The sequence below is a fragment of the Oncorhynchus masou genome, chromosome 24 (genome assembly GCF_036934945.1).
Source record: "Oncorhynchus masou masou isolate Uvic2021 chromosome 24, UVic_Omas_1.1, whole genome shotgun sequence".
Taxonomy (NCBI): Eukaryota; Metazoa; Chordata; class Actinopteri; order Salmoniformes; family Salmonidae; genus Oncorhynchus; species Oncorhynchus masou.
The window spans coordinates 63,932,446-63,947,996 of record NC_088235.1 but is presented as its reverse complement, the minus strand read 5'-3'; the positions used below and the strand labels follow the sequence as shown (position 1 = coordinate 63,947,996).

At 42.2% G+C, this 15,551-nt stretch overlaps 1 protein-coding gene across 1 annotated transcript in view; it reads left to right on the top strand.

The window, feature by feature from the left end:
- The window catches only part of vwc2 (von Willebrand factor C domain containing 2), a 49,210-nt gene that overhangs the window by 11,452 nt on the left and 22,207 nt on the right, over positions 1 to 15,551 (top strand). Inside the window, exons 2-3 of the mRNA XM_064933156.1 lie at positions 10,393 to 11,150; positions 13,726 to 13,855. Of these exons, the coding sequence (XP_064789228.1) occupies positions 10,473 to 11,150; positions 13,726 to 13,855 (808 nt within the window). The 5' untranslated portion in view covers positions 10,393 to 10,472. The remainder of the gene's footprint in view (positions 1 to 10,392; positions 11,151 to 13,725; positions 13,856 to 15,551) is intronic.

Genomic DNA, 15,551 nt, shown 5'->3' with positions numbered 1-15,551 from the left:
CCCCTATCCACATCGATGGAACAGTTGTGGAGAGGGTAGTAAGTTTTAAGTTCCTCGGCATACACATCACAGACAAACTGAATTGGTCCACCCACACAGACAGCATCGTGAAGAAGGCGCAGCAGCGCCTCTTCAACCTCAGGAGGCTGAAGAAATTCGGCTTGTCACCAAAAGCACTTACAAACTTCTACAGATGCACAATCGAGAGCATCCTGGCGGGCTGTATCACCGCCTGGTACGGCAACTGCTCCGCCAACAACCGTAAGGCTCTCCAGAGGGTAGTGAGGTCTGCACAACGCATCACCGGGGGCAAACTACCTGCCCTCCAGGACACCTACACCACCCGATGTTACAGGAAGGCCATAAAGATCATCAAGGACAACAACCACCCGACCCACTGCCTGTTCACCCCGCTATCATCCAGAAGGCGAGGTCAGTACAGGTGCATCAAAGCTGGGACCGAGAGACTGAAAAACAGCTTCTATCTCAAGGCCATCAGACTGTTAAACAGCAACCACTAACATTGAGTGGCTGCTGCCAACACACTGACTCAACCCCAGCCACTTTAATAATGGGAATTGATGGGAAATGATGTAAAATATATCACTAGCCACTTTAAACAATGCTACCTAATATAATGTTTACATACCCTACATTATTCATCTCATATGTATACGTATATACTGTACTCTATATCATCTACTGCATCTTTATGTAATACATGTATCACTAGCCACTTTAACTATGCCACTTTGTTTACATACTCATCTCATATGTATATACTGACTCGATACCATCTACTGTATCTTGCCTATGCTGCTCTGTACCATCACTCATTCATATATCTTTATGTACATATTCTTTATCCCCTTACACTTGTGTATAAGACAGTAGTTTTGGAATTGTTAGTTAGATTACTTGTTGGTTATTACTGCATTGTCGGAACTAGAAGCACAAGCATTTCACTACACTTGCATTAACATCTGCTAACCATGTGTATTTGACAAATAAAATCTGATTTGATTTGATTCGATTTGATTTGTTTGAGATGTCAACTAACGTGAATTCAACGTGAAATTAACACAAAAAAAGGTCACCATGTCATTGGATTTAGGTTAAAAGTTTGGTGGAGAAAAAAAATACAAAATTCCATTACGTTGATGACTTTTTGCAAATCCCAATCCGTTGATTCAACATCATCAGATTGCGTTTTTTGTTGTTGAAATGACGTGGAAACAACATTGATGCAACCAGTTTTTGACCGGTGGGAAGGAAGGAGGAGGAAGATCAAGTCCCCTAAAGTGCTACTTTGCTGTGTGTGCCTCCAGTTGACGAACTACACTGCCTCCCCAGTTACGCTTACACACAGGTGTTCCTAGCACGCTAGATAGCTAATTAGTACAGGTGGCCGCCTATGTCTTCCGTCTGTCTTCTGTAAGCAAGCAATATAACATGGCGATATGGCCGTGTGGGAACACTAACCCTATAAAGGTGTGTAGTATTTTAGCCTTTTGTTTTTGGAAAATTATTTCTCGCTGATATGAAAGATAAGTTCCATATGTTTCCAAAACCGTACTGCAAACAATACGTTTTAACGATCAGAACGAGTGTCGGGGATCTTAACAAAACACCTGACCAGAAGATAATATCGTCCATAAGCAGTTTGCGTCTACGAATGTGTTAATATAGGACAGAGAAAATTGCCCAATGAAATTACGGTAAGCAGCCAGTTACATTATATCAAATTAATGATGTAAAAAAAATAAACAGACAAGCCCTTGTAGAATAGATCATTGTGTAATATGATGAGAAGTAGGGAGAGAGATCAATCTTCAGTCAGTCTTCAATCAGGTTAGATCTTGACCACTTAGCCGGCCACACAGGGACTGACTCTTCCCATCTATCGATGTGGAGCTCCTCTTGATGAGCAGCTTGCCATAAGCCCCTCCCACCTGGCCCATGGTCCAGGATTGACACACACACACAGCTAATCACATCCTTGATGAAGTAGCGCACACCAGGACTGAGGGGTATCTGGCCCTAGCTCTGGAATTTCTCATTTCACCAGCAGGTACAAGGGGTAGTAGCTTCTCTGGGTCAGCATGTGTTTCAAGATGCGTGAGAATCTTTCCAAACCGGCAGCACATCTGATCTCCTCTGCTCCCATGTCAAACACAATGTTTGTAGAGGTCAGGCCAAAGGTCACGCCCTCAATGAGCAGGGTGCAGGGGTCAGGCACCAGTGTCACGCGCTCAGCATCATGCTTGCTGAGGTACGACAGGGTGAAAGGGGGTTGTGGGTAAATTAAGCGATGGAGGACATATCTCTGGGAGGGAACAAATGCCAACCGACATCCAACTCCTTGTGTGTCCTCTACAATGCTTCCCATACATCTGGAGAAGATGGCATCAAATGTCTCAGTCACCTGAGATTTCTTTATCTGCTCATGCAAAGTTGCCAAGCAGTATGCAGACGTCGGGGCGGTCCCTGAAGATGACGTTAATGAAGTCCACCAGGAGGTGAAAGGTTAGGCTGTCAGAGGGGTTTAGGGACCACAGGCCATCAGCTGCTCTGGTACATCAGGAATTTCCATTTCCTGTTTGATGGGATTTGAGTAGAACAGAAGAGGGACTCCCTCATAGAGTTTAGATGCCACCAACTCCCTAATACAGTCTTACAGAATAAGACTGTAATATAACATGTGTCACAATTTCAATGTCTCAATGAGTGCTATTGAACCTGGCAGTCTCACACTCTTCAATACCTTAGCTCAATTAAATGCGGCTGAAATATTGCTCTGTTCAGTCAGATACGCACTGTATCATTTTTAGAATCCTTTGCACTCCAGTATCTCTACTTGCACCTTCATCTTTTGTTTAATTGTTAAACTGAATTGTTTCACCACTATGGCTTATTTATTGCCTTACCTCCCTTGTCCTACCTCATTTGTACACACTGTATATATACTTTTTTTCCTATTGTGTTATTGATTGCATGTCTGTTTATTCCATGTGTAACTCTGTGTTGTTGCTTGTGTCGCTTTGCTTCATCCTGGCCAGGTCGATGTTGTCAATGAGAACTTGTTCTCAACTAGCCTACCTGGCTAAATAAAGAAAAGAAAAGAAAAGAAAAATTAAAGAAATAAAAAATATATAAAATAATTTGAGATGTAAAGACAGCCTTGACCTTAAACAGAATGCATTAAAACTATGTCATCGGTAATGACTTAGCCTTCTCTCTTTAACAATGAAGACAAAACACGTTTATTCATTCTGACTGCAGTAGAGCAATAACGCTATACACCTTTAGAAGTCACCGGAAACATTGATAGTCTTCTGTCCGCCAGAGAGGAACCATTCATTCGGTGCTGATAAAAACCACTACGCTTGTTCTGTGCTATACAGAAATAGCTAATAACCACTGTTTGATAACCATTGGGATTTTTTTTCCACATACGCAATTTCCTTTCACATGCACTAACAGATAAAAGGCAATAAGAAAAAAAGAATATGAGCAAAACAAAGATGAACATGCAACTGACTAGGGCCACTAGAACCAAGAAGATGATGGTTAGCCTGAGGGCCATCCAGAGGGGAAGAGGACAGCTAGAAGCAGTAGCAGTGGGACTGTGACAGCCAGGCACTAGCAGCTGTTAAAGGTAGTGAGGTTATGGAGAACGGAGCCAAATTAAGTACTTTTACTAATGAACTATTGGCTCCGTCTGCTGCGGCACTATCTGTATGGCACTATCACTACCTCGTTCTGCTACCTCGTTCGGCCCATTCTTAGCCTTGCTCCTTGGATTTTGCCTCTTGGCTCATCCACAACAATATAACAGAACAGAATCACCTCACAACTACCAAACACCACTGGTGTAACAGCTGGGTAGAGTCCATTCATTTTCAAGTCATTTCTTTTCTGTTCTGTGAATGCAAAATGGGCATTATTTTTAAATGCATACAGTGCATTCAGAAAGTATTCAGACACCTTGACTTTTTCTTCATAATGACAAAGCGAAACAGGTTTTTAGACAATTTTGCACATTTATTACAAATAAAAAACAGAAATACCTTATTTATATAAATATTCAGCCCCTTTGCCATGAGACTCGAAATTGTTTCCATTGATCATCCTTGAGATGTTTCTACAACTTGATTGGAGTCCACCTGTGGTAAATTCAATTGATTGGACTTGATTTGAAAAGGCACACACCTGTCTATATTAGAGGTTGACCGATTATGATTTTTCAACGCCGATACCGATTGTTGGAGGACCAAAAAAGCCGATACCGATTAATCGGTCGATTTTTATTTATTTATTTGTAATAATGACAATTACAACAATACTGAATTAATTAACACTTATTTTAACTTAATATAAAACATCAATAAAATAAATTTAGCCTCAAATAAATAATGAAACATGTTCAATTTGGCTTAAATAATACAAAAACAAAGTATTGGAGAAGAAAGTAATATGTGCCATGTAAAAAAAGCTAACGTTTAAGTTCCTTGCTCAAAACATGAGAACATATGAAAGTTGGTGGTTCCTTTTATCATGAGACTTCAATATTCCAAGGTAAGAGGTTTTAGGTTGTAGTTAATATAGTATTTATAGGACTATTTCTCTCTATACCATTTGTATTTCATATACCTTTGACTATTGGATGTTCTCATAGGCACTATAGTATTGCCAGTGTAACAGTATAGCTTCCGTCCCTCTCCTCGCCCCTACCTGGGCTCGAACCAGGAACACTTCGACAACAGCCACACTCGAAGCATCATTACCCGCGGTCCTTGCAGCGCAAGGGAAATAACTACTCCAAATCTAAAAGCGAGTGACGTTTGAAACAGTATTAGTGCACACCCAGCTAACTAGCTAGCCATTTCACATTGGTTACACCAGCCATTAGGCTAATAGGCTTGAAGTCATAACCAGTGCTGTGCTTGCGAAGAGCTGCTGGCAAAATGCACGAAAGTGCTGTTTGAATGAATGATTACGGGCCTGCTGCTGCTCAGTCAGAGAAATACGAGCCTTTGGTCATTAATATGATCGAATCCGGAAACTATAATTTCGAAAACAAAACGTTTATTATTTCAGTGAAATACGTAACCGTTCGGTATTTTATCTAACGGGTGGCATCCCTAAGTCTAAATATTCTTGTTACATTCTTGTTACATTGCACAACCCTCAATCTGTTGTACTCAAATCCCATCAAACAGGAAATGGACATTCCTGATGTACCAGAGCAGCTGATGGCCTGTGGTCCCTAAACCCCTCTGACAGCCTATCCTTTCACCTCCTGGTGGACTTCATTAACGTCATCGTCAGGGACCGCCCCGACGTCTGCATACTTCTTGGCAACTTTGCATGAGCAGATAAAGAAATCTCAGGTGACTGAGATGTTTGATGCCATCTCCAGATGTGCGGGAAGCATTGTATGTCATAATTACGTAAAATTCTGGCAAATTAGTTCACAATGAGCCAGGCAGCCCAAACTGTTGCATATACTCTGAATCTGCGTGCAATGAAAGCAAGAGAAATTACAATTTCACCTGGTTAATATTGCCTGCTAAACTGGATTAGTCGTTATAACTAGTGATTATGATTGATTGATTGTTTTTTATAAGATAAGTTTAATGCTATCTAGCTTCTACTGCATTCGCGTAACAGGCAGGCTACTCGTGGAGTGCAATGTTTAGAGCTTTGGACAAGTTAACTGTGCGGTTGCAAGATTGGAACCCCTGAGCTGACAAGGTGAAAATCTGTCGTTCTGCCCCTGAACAAGGCAGTTAACCCACGGTTCCTATGCTGTCATTGTAGATAAGAATGTGTTCTTAACTGAATGTGTTCTTAACTGACTTGCCAAGTTAAATAAAGGTATAAAACAACAAAAAATAATATATATATATATATATATATATATATTATATTTTATAATCGCAAATCGGCGCCCAAAAAAATACCGATTTCCGATTGTTATGAAAACTTGAAATCAGTCCTAATTAATCGGCCATTCCGATTAATCAGTCGACCTCTAGTCTATATAAGGTACCACAGTTGACAGCATATGTCAGAGCAAAAACCAGGCAATGAGGATGAAGGAATTGTCTATATATCTCAGAGACAGGATTGTATCGCGGCACAGATCTGGGGAAGGGTACCAAAACATTTCTGCAAACCTGGCACCATCCCTACGGTGAAGCATGGTGGCGGCAGTATCATTTTTCAGGGACAGGGACTGGGAGACTAGTGAGGATCGAGGCAAAGATAAATGGAGCAAAGTACAGAGATCCTTGATGAAAACCTCAGACTGGGGCGAAGCTTCACATTCCAACAGGACGACGACCCTAAGCACACAGCAAAGACGATGCAGGAGTGGCTTCGGGACAAGTCTCTGAATGTTTTTTTATTTTTTATTTAACCAGGTAGGCTAGTTGAGAACATGTTCTCATTTGCAACTGCGACCTGGCCAAGATAAAGCATAGCAGTGTGAACAGACAACACAGAGTTACACATGGAGTAAACAATAAAAAAGTCAATAACACAGTAGAAAAAAAGAGTCTATATACATTGTGTGCAAAGGGCATGAGGAGGTAGGCAAATAATTACAATTTTGCAGATTAACACTAGAGTGATAAATGATCAGATGGTCATGTACAGGTAGAGATATTGGTGTGCAAAAGAGCAGAAAAGTAAATAAATAAAAACAGTATGGGGATGAGGTAGGTAAAATTGGGTGGGCTATTTACCGATAAGACTATGTACAGCTGCAGCGATCGGTTAGCTGCTCAGATAGCAGATGTTTGAAGTTGGTGAGGGAGATAAAAGTCTCCAACTTCAGCGATTTTTGCAATTCGTTCCAGTCACAGGCAGCAGAGAACTGGAACGAAAGGTGGCCAAATGAGGTGTTGGCTTTAGGGATGATCAGTGAGATACACCTGCTGGAGCGCGTGCTACGGGTGGGTGTTGCCATCGTGACCAGTGAACTGAGATAAGGCGGAGCTTTACCTAGCATGGACTTGTAGATGACCTGGAACCAGTGGGTCTGGCGACGAATATGTAGCGAGGGCCAGCCGACTAGAGCATACAAGTCGCAGTGGTGGGTGGTATAAGGTGCTTTAGTGACAAAACGGATGGCACTGTGATAAACTGCATCCAGTTTGCTGAGTAGAGTGTTGGAAGCTATTTTGTAGATGACGTCGCCAAAGTCGAGGATCGGTAGGATAGTCAGTTTTAAAAGGGTAAGTTTGGCGGCGTGAGTGAAGGAGGCTTTGTTGCGGAATAGAAAGCCGACTCTAGATTTGATTTTCGATTGGAGATGTTTGATATGAGTCTGGAAGGAGAGTTTACAGTCTAGCCAGACACCTAGGTACTTATAGATGTCCACATATTCAAAGTCGGAACCATCCAGGGTGGTGATATTAGTCAGTGTGCGGTTGCAGGCAGCGAATGGTTGAAAAGCATGCATTTGGTTTTACTAGCGTTTAAGAGCAGTTGGAGGCCACGGAAGGAGTGTTGTATGCTTTATGTCCTTGAGTGGCCCAGCCAGAGTTCTGACTAGAACAAGATCGAACATCTCTGGAGAGACCTGAAAATAGCTTGAGAGGATCTGCAGAGAAGAATGGGAGAAACTCCCCAAATACAGGTGTGCAAAGCTGGTAGCGTCATACCAATGAAGAATAGATGCTGTAATCGCTGCCAAAGGTGTTTCAACAAAGTACAGGGTAAAGGGTCTGAATAGTTACGTAAATGTGATACTTCAGTTTTTTTTATATGGGTTATTGGTATAGATTGAGGGGAAAAAAACAATTTGATCAATTTTAGAACAAGGCTCTAACGTAACAAAATGTGGAAAAAGTCAAGGGGTCTGAATACTTGCTGAAGGCACTGCATTGTGACGTAACTGCATCCCCAGGCTGGAAGTCTGGGGCTGTGGTGTTCGAGACTACACATGAAGTGACTTTCAACTTATGTTTAGAGTTGTCTAGAATTGAACTTGACCACAGCCCTTATCTCTATCTCTAACTCTTATCTCCTGCTGTTTTCAACTTTTTAGAGACAGCAGGTAAGAGATACTCTGAATTATCGGCTATGAAAATCCAACCGACATTTACTCCTGAGGTGCTGACCTGTAACACCCTCTACAACCACTGTGAATATTATTATTTGACCCTGCTGGTCATCTATGACCATTTGAACATCTTGGCCATGTTCTGCTATAATCTCCACCCGGCACAGCCAGAAGATGACTGGTTCCTCTCTAGGTTTCTTCCTAGGTTCTGGCCTTCCCAGGGAGTTTTTCTTAGCCACTGTGCTTCTACACCTGCATTGCATGCTGTTTGGGGTTTTAGGCTGGGTTTCTGTACAGCACTTTCTGACATCAGCTGATGTAAGAAGGGCTTTATAAATACATTTGATTGATTGATCTCAATATACACTTCCCTGAGGTGCCAGGACATGATTTTACTTGTCAGGCGCATCCATTTATTAAAATGTAGTATTCCCTCAGAAATACTATGCTTTTATTCTTACTGATAACATACGTTTTTCATTCCCTTTATATTAACCTACTGCATTTTTTAACAAGGCTGACTTGCTCAGGGAAAACTTAAAGTATTTATATACCTTCTGTTCTTTCTTGAGAATCCTAATTTGGAAACAGCAGTTGTACTCTCCTCTATTGAAAACGAATTCATTGCCAGCGGAGTTGACATATTAATAAATACTGAATGGTTTATTCTTAAATGAGTCCAGACACTCATCTACAGCTAATCGTCAGGTCAAATTCAATACAGCGAAATCTCACCTTTTTACACAAAGATACAAATATTGATCCCACTGCAAGTGTTTTACTAGAGAGAAAAAAATGTATTCAACATACTCCTCTTAAGAACATGATTGAAGGTCAAAACAAAACACAGTAAGGCATTCAAACTCAAATCATTAACATGTCTAGTTAGTTTGGTAATCAATTCATTTGATTAGTATTGAAACGAAAAAAGAAACTCATCAACTTAATGCATTCATTGTCGTATGTCCTGCTTACCTAAGACCAACTTAGTGGCATTGCGGTTAGTGTCCACCCTGAGATTGGAAGGTTGGGAGTTCGATCCCCGGCCGAGTCATACTATCAGAGAGCGACTCACTGCTTTTGCTGGTCTGTGACTCTGTACACACAGGGAAACTTTATTTACACACACACACACACACACACACACACACACACACACACACACACACACACACACACACACACACACACACACACACACACACACACACACACACACACACACACACACACACACACACACACACACACACACACACACAGAGTGAGATTAATTATCTATACATACCAAAGACTGTGAAAATGGGACCAGATGTTGACCCATAGGGTAAACCCTGTCTCACGCTACAGACACTGGAGATAGGCTCCTGCTCCTACAGCATGAGCCATTCTGGCAGAAGCCAAGCCTTGTATCACAGACAATGTCATAAATAGTCATGACAGTTTGTCTGTTTATGACAGCATGTTTTTCATAAAACAACCATTGTTTGATTACTGAATTCAATAGATTTCATTGTAACAAAAAAAAGGGGGGGTGGGCATTATTTGAGCAATATAAATTGTGAAACAAATATTGATTCCCTTAACATTAGTGGTCTTAAACTCCTGGCCTGCATGCCACATCAGATCCGTAAGCTGCAGTTTGGTGGCCCCGGGCCTGGTGTGTGAGACCACTGCACATGTACAAAACCAGAGCCATAAATTTAGAACATATAATGGAACACTTAATTTTATTGTTATTTTTTTTAAATCCATTTTTTGGGGTTGCATGCACATATTTAGCAGATGTTATCACAGGTGCAGCGAAATGCTTATGTTTCTAGCTCCCACAATGCAGTAATGCCTAACAAACACCAAACAATGCACAACAAGTCCCCCAAAAATATAAAGAAATAAATGAAGAAATATACACTTTTTACCTCCACAGTCTGTCCCTGCTGGGAGCATTTGATGCAAGGAAGTGTTAGTGTAAGAAAGCCTATTGATTTCCTGACACCGGCAACATGAATGCACTCCGTTCTGACAGCCCAAGTCGCTGAGGTTTTCTTTAGGTCATGTGAGTTGTTTCTTTGATAGGATCCGGTATTGCAATGAAAAAGCAGAACCCTTATTGGGGCTAACATGAAGACAATTAGTCAGATATTTTTATGCTTGTATAGCCAACTCCTATGGTCATTGTCTTCATCATTGTTTGGCCATGATAACGACAAGAGGAGTTTGCTATAAAGCACAGAATTTGGACCAGGCTAAGAGACAATATCAATGTCTAGACTACATCCGGTCAAATACTTAATTCCAGTTTCATTCTCTTTTTCCAGATGGACTGGCTCACACCTGAGATATGAAGTGTGTTATGTGAAGCCAAGGTGTCATCCCACCTTTCAGGTGGTGGGGAGATATGGTGCACTCTGTTGCCATGACAGTGGAAGTCCTCTTTGTTATGTTGTTTCTGACCAGTACTCAGTGTAATCCCCTGGCAGACTTGTCAGTGAGCCGGGAACGCTTGGAGCGTGTCCTGACCCAGGCCAGAGAGGACAAGCAGGACAAGCAGCAGGCCTCAGTGGGGGCGCTCAGCTACAGCACCCAGCAGCAGCTGGAGGACATCAGCTTCATGGGCCTGGAGACCCACAGAGGGGCCAGCAACAGAACCTCTGTCAACAGATCCAGGCCAAACTCCAGCATCCAGAAACTTGCTGGATCCAAGGGTGGGAAGGCATCACAGGAGTTGTGGGAAGAGCAAGAGGGGGGCCTGAGCCGAGTAGACGAGGGTCCCACTAGTGAAACAAATCTTTCTCTTGACGCTATCGACGAGTACGCATATCCAGATTACAGGGGGAAGGGCTGCATGGACGAAAGTGGCTTTGTGTTTGCCATCGGGGAGAAGTTTACCCCGGGGCCCTCCACATGCCCTTGCCTCTGCACGGACGAGGGACCCCTGTGTGCCAAACCTGAATGTCCCAAAGTTCACCCTCGCTGCATCCGGGTGGACACCAGCCAGTGCTGTCCAGAGTGCAAGGAGAAGAAGAACTACTGTGAGTTCAGGGGAAAGGTCTACACAACGCTACAAGAGTTTAAGGTGAGTCTGGAAATTATATCTTTAAAGGTTGACAGGGTGTTATTCTCTAGGAAGCAAACATAAGAAAACGAGTCAAAACGGGAATGGATTACCTGAACGTGTACAACAAGAAACGCTAGTGTTTGTTATCCGTTTCAAAACGTTTTTCTACATGAATACATCCCAGGTGATGATGACATCCTTAGGCAACCTCTTTCATAGTGCTATTTAATTGAAATGCTTTCTTGTGACAGTTTTCTTATGACAGTCTGTGTTTCAAGAGATCAACCTCTGAATTGAAAAGAAACTCTAGCACACTAGTGATCTAGTAGCTGATTAAACGCAACTCCACGATTTACGATGGAGTTGAGCGGCGACTTGTGTGGGAAGACTGGAGCTCTGATGTCACATAAAATGAATTACACACTACCAGTGGTTGAGAAAGTACCTAAATATCATACTTGAGTAAAAGTAAAGATACTTTAATAGAAAATGACTCAAGTAAAAGTGAAAGTCATCCAGTAAACTACTACTTTAGTAAAAGTCTTAACAGTATTTGGTTTTAAATATACTTAAGTATCAAAAGTAAATGTAATTGCTCAAATATACTTAAGTATTAAGTAAAAGTATAAATCATTTAAAATTCCTTATATTAAGTAAACCAGACGGCACTATTTTCTTGTTATTTTTTAATTTACGGATAGCCACGGGGGGCACACTCCAACACTCAGACAACATTTACAAATGTAGCACGTGTGTTCAGTGAGTCCGCCAGATCAGAGGCATGTTCCCTTGACGAGGGATGTTCCCTTGCTTAGTATATGAATTGGACCATATTTCTTTCCTGCTAAGCATTCAAAATGTAATAATTAATTTTGGGTGTCAGGGAAAATGTATGAAGTAAAAAGTACATTATTTTCTTCAGGAATGTTGTGAAGTCAAAGTTAAAGCTGTCAAAAATATAAATAGGAAAGTAGAGTACAGATAACCCAAAAACTACTATAAAGTATTTTTACTTAAGTACTTTACACCTCTGCACACAACATTGTTCTGGGTAGTTGTGAGCTATTCTTTGGATGCTAAAATGACGTCGGAGCTCCCCACTAGTCGCTGCTCAACTCCATTGTAAATCATGGAGTTGAACTTAGTCGGCTGGCAATCTAGATGTTCCACAGTTTTAGTGGAACTTGTTACCAACGTTTCGGTCTCCGTAGTCATTCCATGTGGGAAACTGTTGATAGATTGCCAGTGTATCGTGTATACTATGCCAAAATACTTTTCAGTGTAGCAAGCAAACAAGCAGCGAAGCACATTTTATGATGGCAAAAGTCAGCATTTTTTTTATTCACACAAAGTTTTAACATTCCTTGGGGCTGCTAAATTCAATAGTATGTTTTGCTTAAGAGTATCTTGATATATTCTAGTCTTGGTGGAGTTATCTATTTTAAGCCAAGCCCAGGAGACCTCAAAAGGGCTTATTCTTTTATTTATTTTAGAAGTTCCATCCACAACTATTCCATCAGCCTTCTATTCTATTTTTGATTAAAGAAAGGTATTATATGTGACTGTTTAAGGCATCCCTTTGTACTAGCACTGGAGGGTCACACCAGGAGGTTAGATCTAATATGGGACTTATTTCCGTTAATGCAGAGTGATACAAGCAGCTCTGTATTGAGAGGCACAGCTTGTAGCTCTCCTGGGAGAAGTCTGTGCAGAGAGAGAGAGAGAGAGATCAGAAAGAGAGAAAGGAAAGAGAGAGAGAGACCCACTTCCACTAAAGTAAATGTCTCCTATCCTCTGTGGATGCCTGCCTAGAGGTTTAGAAACAAAGCAACAGGCAGAGCCTTGTGGTCGATTGCTGTATTCTGCGGCGGTACTGTTTAGTGGGGTCTCTCTCTTGCCGTTTCTCACATTGGAGTGCTGGTCAGAAGCTCGAGCCGCTCTGCAATCGTCTTGATCCATGCTGTTAGGATTAACCTATGTTCTCTGATTTTAAAGGAAACGCTCTCATGGCCACGAGTGGCTTCAGACTAAAGCCTACGGTGGTAGCATCTCCAGTCAAGGGGGGTGACTTGGTTGAAGGCATATTGTCGACACAAGTTGCATCATACGGTCATGGGCACTGTTTTTCCCCAATACTTTCAGACTTGGAAAGCTCCATTAATCAAACTGTTCTCTCTAGTTCACAAAACAAGACATTTCCAGCTTATATCTTCTGTTTCCAACTGAGCACACAATCAGCACATTGATTTCCCTATTCTCGGTTGATTGTGCACTGAAGTTCATTTCTCAACTCATGTCTCCTTCAAATGAAGTATGTATTTCCAATAAAGTGCCGTAAGATGGGACCTCCCTGTGTTCTAAGCTCTGTGGCTGAATGTTTGATGTTCAATGACCCTGTATTGGCTAGTGGACCAGACAGGCGAGTGAGAGAGAGAGAGAGAGAGAGAGAGAGAGAGAGAGAGAGAGAGAGAGAGAGAGAGAGAGAGAGAGAGAGAGAGAGAGAGAGAGAGAGAGAGAGAGAGAGAGAGAGAGAGAGAGAGAGAGAGAGAGAGAGAGAGAGATTTTTAAACAGTCTTTTTCCCTCTGCCCCCAGGTGTCTCCGTGTGAGAAGTGTCGCTGTGAGGGGAGTGGAGAGGTGTTGTGCTCTGTGTCAGCTTGCCCCCAGACAGAGTGTGTGGACCCAGTGTATGAGCCTGATCAGTGCTGCCCCATCTGTAAGACCGGTGAGAGATCCTGCTTGTCTCAACATTTTTGGTACCTTTAATACGGAACACACGGCATTTCATTTACCATTTTGATTTGACTGTATGTCTTTGAGAAATCATACATGATTGGCCTGACAAATGATTGCCAATAGTTGGTTGCAGTGCTAGATTTATTCATATGATTGTGTGCATGTGATAATGTATGACTCCTTATTAGCCAGCCCTGCCCCTGTCCAACGCGAACATATATTCTAGGCTCGGTGCCACAATATGCTGGTGTGAATAAATGGCGAAATCAGGGTTTGAGCATCCTGGGTTAGTGTGTGAGAGCTCTCTGATTTGAAAGAATTACACTGTCTTATAAGAGCGCTTCTCTGGCTCACTGTGGACTATCTGAAGTTGTTTCAGATGATTTTAGACAGCATGTCCTAGATTGTGTCCCCTTATTTTTCTTGGCGTGACTCTAATGCAACATGGCAATGTCAGCAACGTAGCTTCCTTCAGCAGAAAGAATGATGGCGGGTGAGACTCATCTCAGGCGTGGCCTCTTAAAGCGATGCTGTTTTATCACAAACAAGGGAAATGCTATCAACATTACATTAAATACAGTGCATTTGGAAAGTATTCCGACCCCTTGACTTCTTCCCTGTATTGGTACGTTACAGCCATATTCTAAAATGTATTAAATATTTTTTTCTCCTCATCAGTCTACACACAATACCCCATAATGACAAAGAGAACTGGTTTTCAGACATTTTTACAAATGTATGAAATAATTCAGTACAATGACTATGAGACTTGAAATTGAGCTCAAGTACTTCCGGTTTCCATTGATCATCCTTGAGATGTTTCTACAACTTGATTGGAGTCCACCTTTGGTCAATTCAATTGATTGGACATGATTTGCAGCGGCACACACCTGTCTATATAAGGTCCCACAGTTGACAATGCATGTCAGAGCAAATACCAAGCCATGAGGTTGAAGGAATTGTCCGTAGAGCTCCGAAACAGGATTGTGTCGAGACAGAAATCTGCGGAAGGGTACCAAAAAATGTCTGCAGCATTGAAGGTCCCCAAGAACACATTGGCCTCCATCATTCTTAAATGGAAGACGTTTGGATCCACCAAGACTCTTCCCAGAGCTGGCCGCCAAGCCAAACAGCAATCGGGAGAGAAGGGCATTGGTCAGGGAGGTGGCAAACAACCCAATGGTCACTCTGACAGAGCTCCAGAGTTCCTCTGTGGAGGTGGGAGAACCTTCCAGAAGGACAACCATCTCTGCAGCACTCCACCAATCAGGCTTTTAGTGTAGAGTGGCCAGGCAGAAGCCACTCCTCAGTAAAAGCACATGACAGCTGGCTTGGAGTTTGCCAGAAGGCACCTAAAGCACTCTCAGACCATGAGAAACAAGATTCTCTGGTCTGATGAAACCAAGATTAGACTCTTTGGTCTGAATGCCAAGTGTCACATTTGGAGGATGTCTGGCATCATCCCTACGGTGAAGCATGGTGGTGGCAGCATCATGATGTGGGGATGTATTTCAGCGGCAGGGACTGGGAGACTAGTCAGGATCGAGGCAAAGATGAATGGAGCAAAATACAGAGATCCTTGATGAAAATCTGCTCCAGAACGGTCAGGACCTCAGACTGGGGTGAAGGTTCACCTTCCAACAGGACAATGACCCTAAGCACACAGCCAAGACACAGAAAGGTCG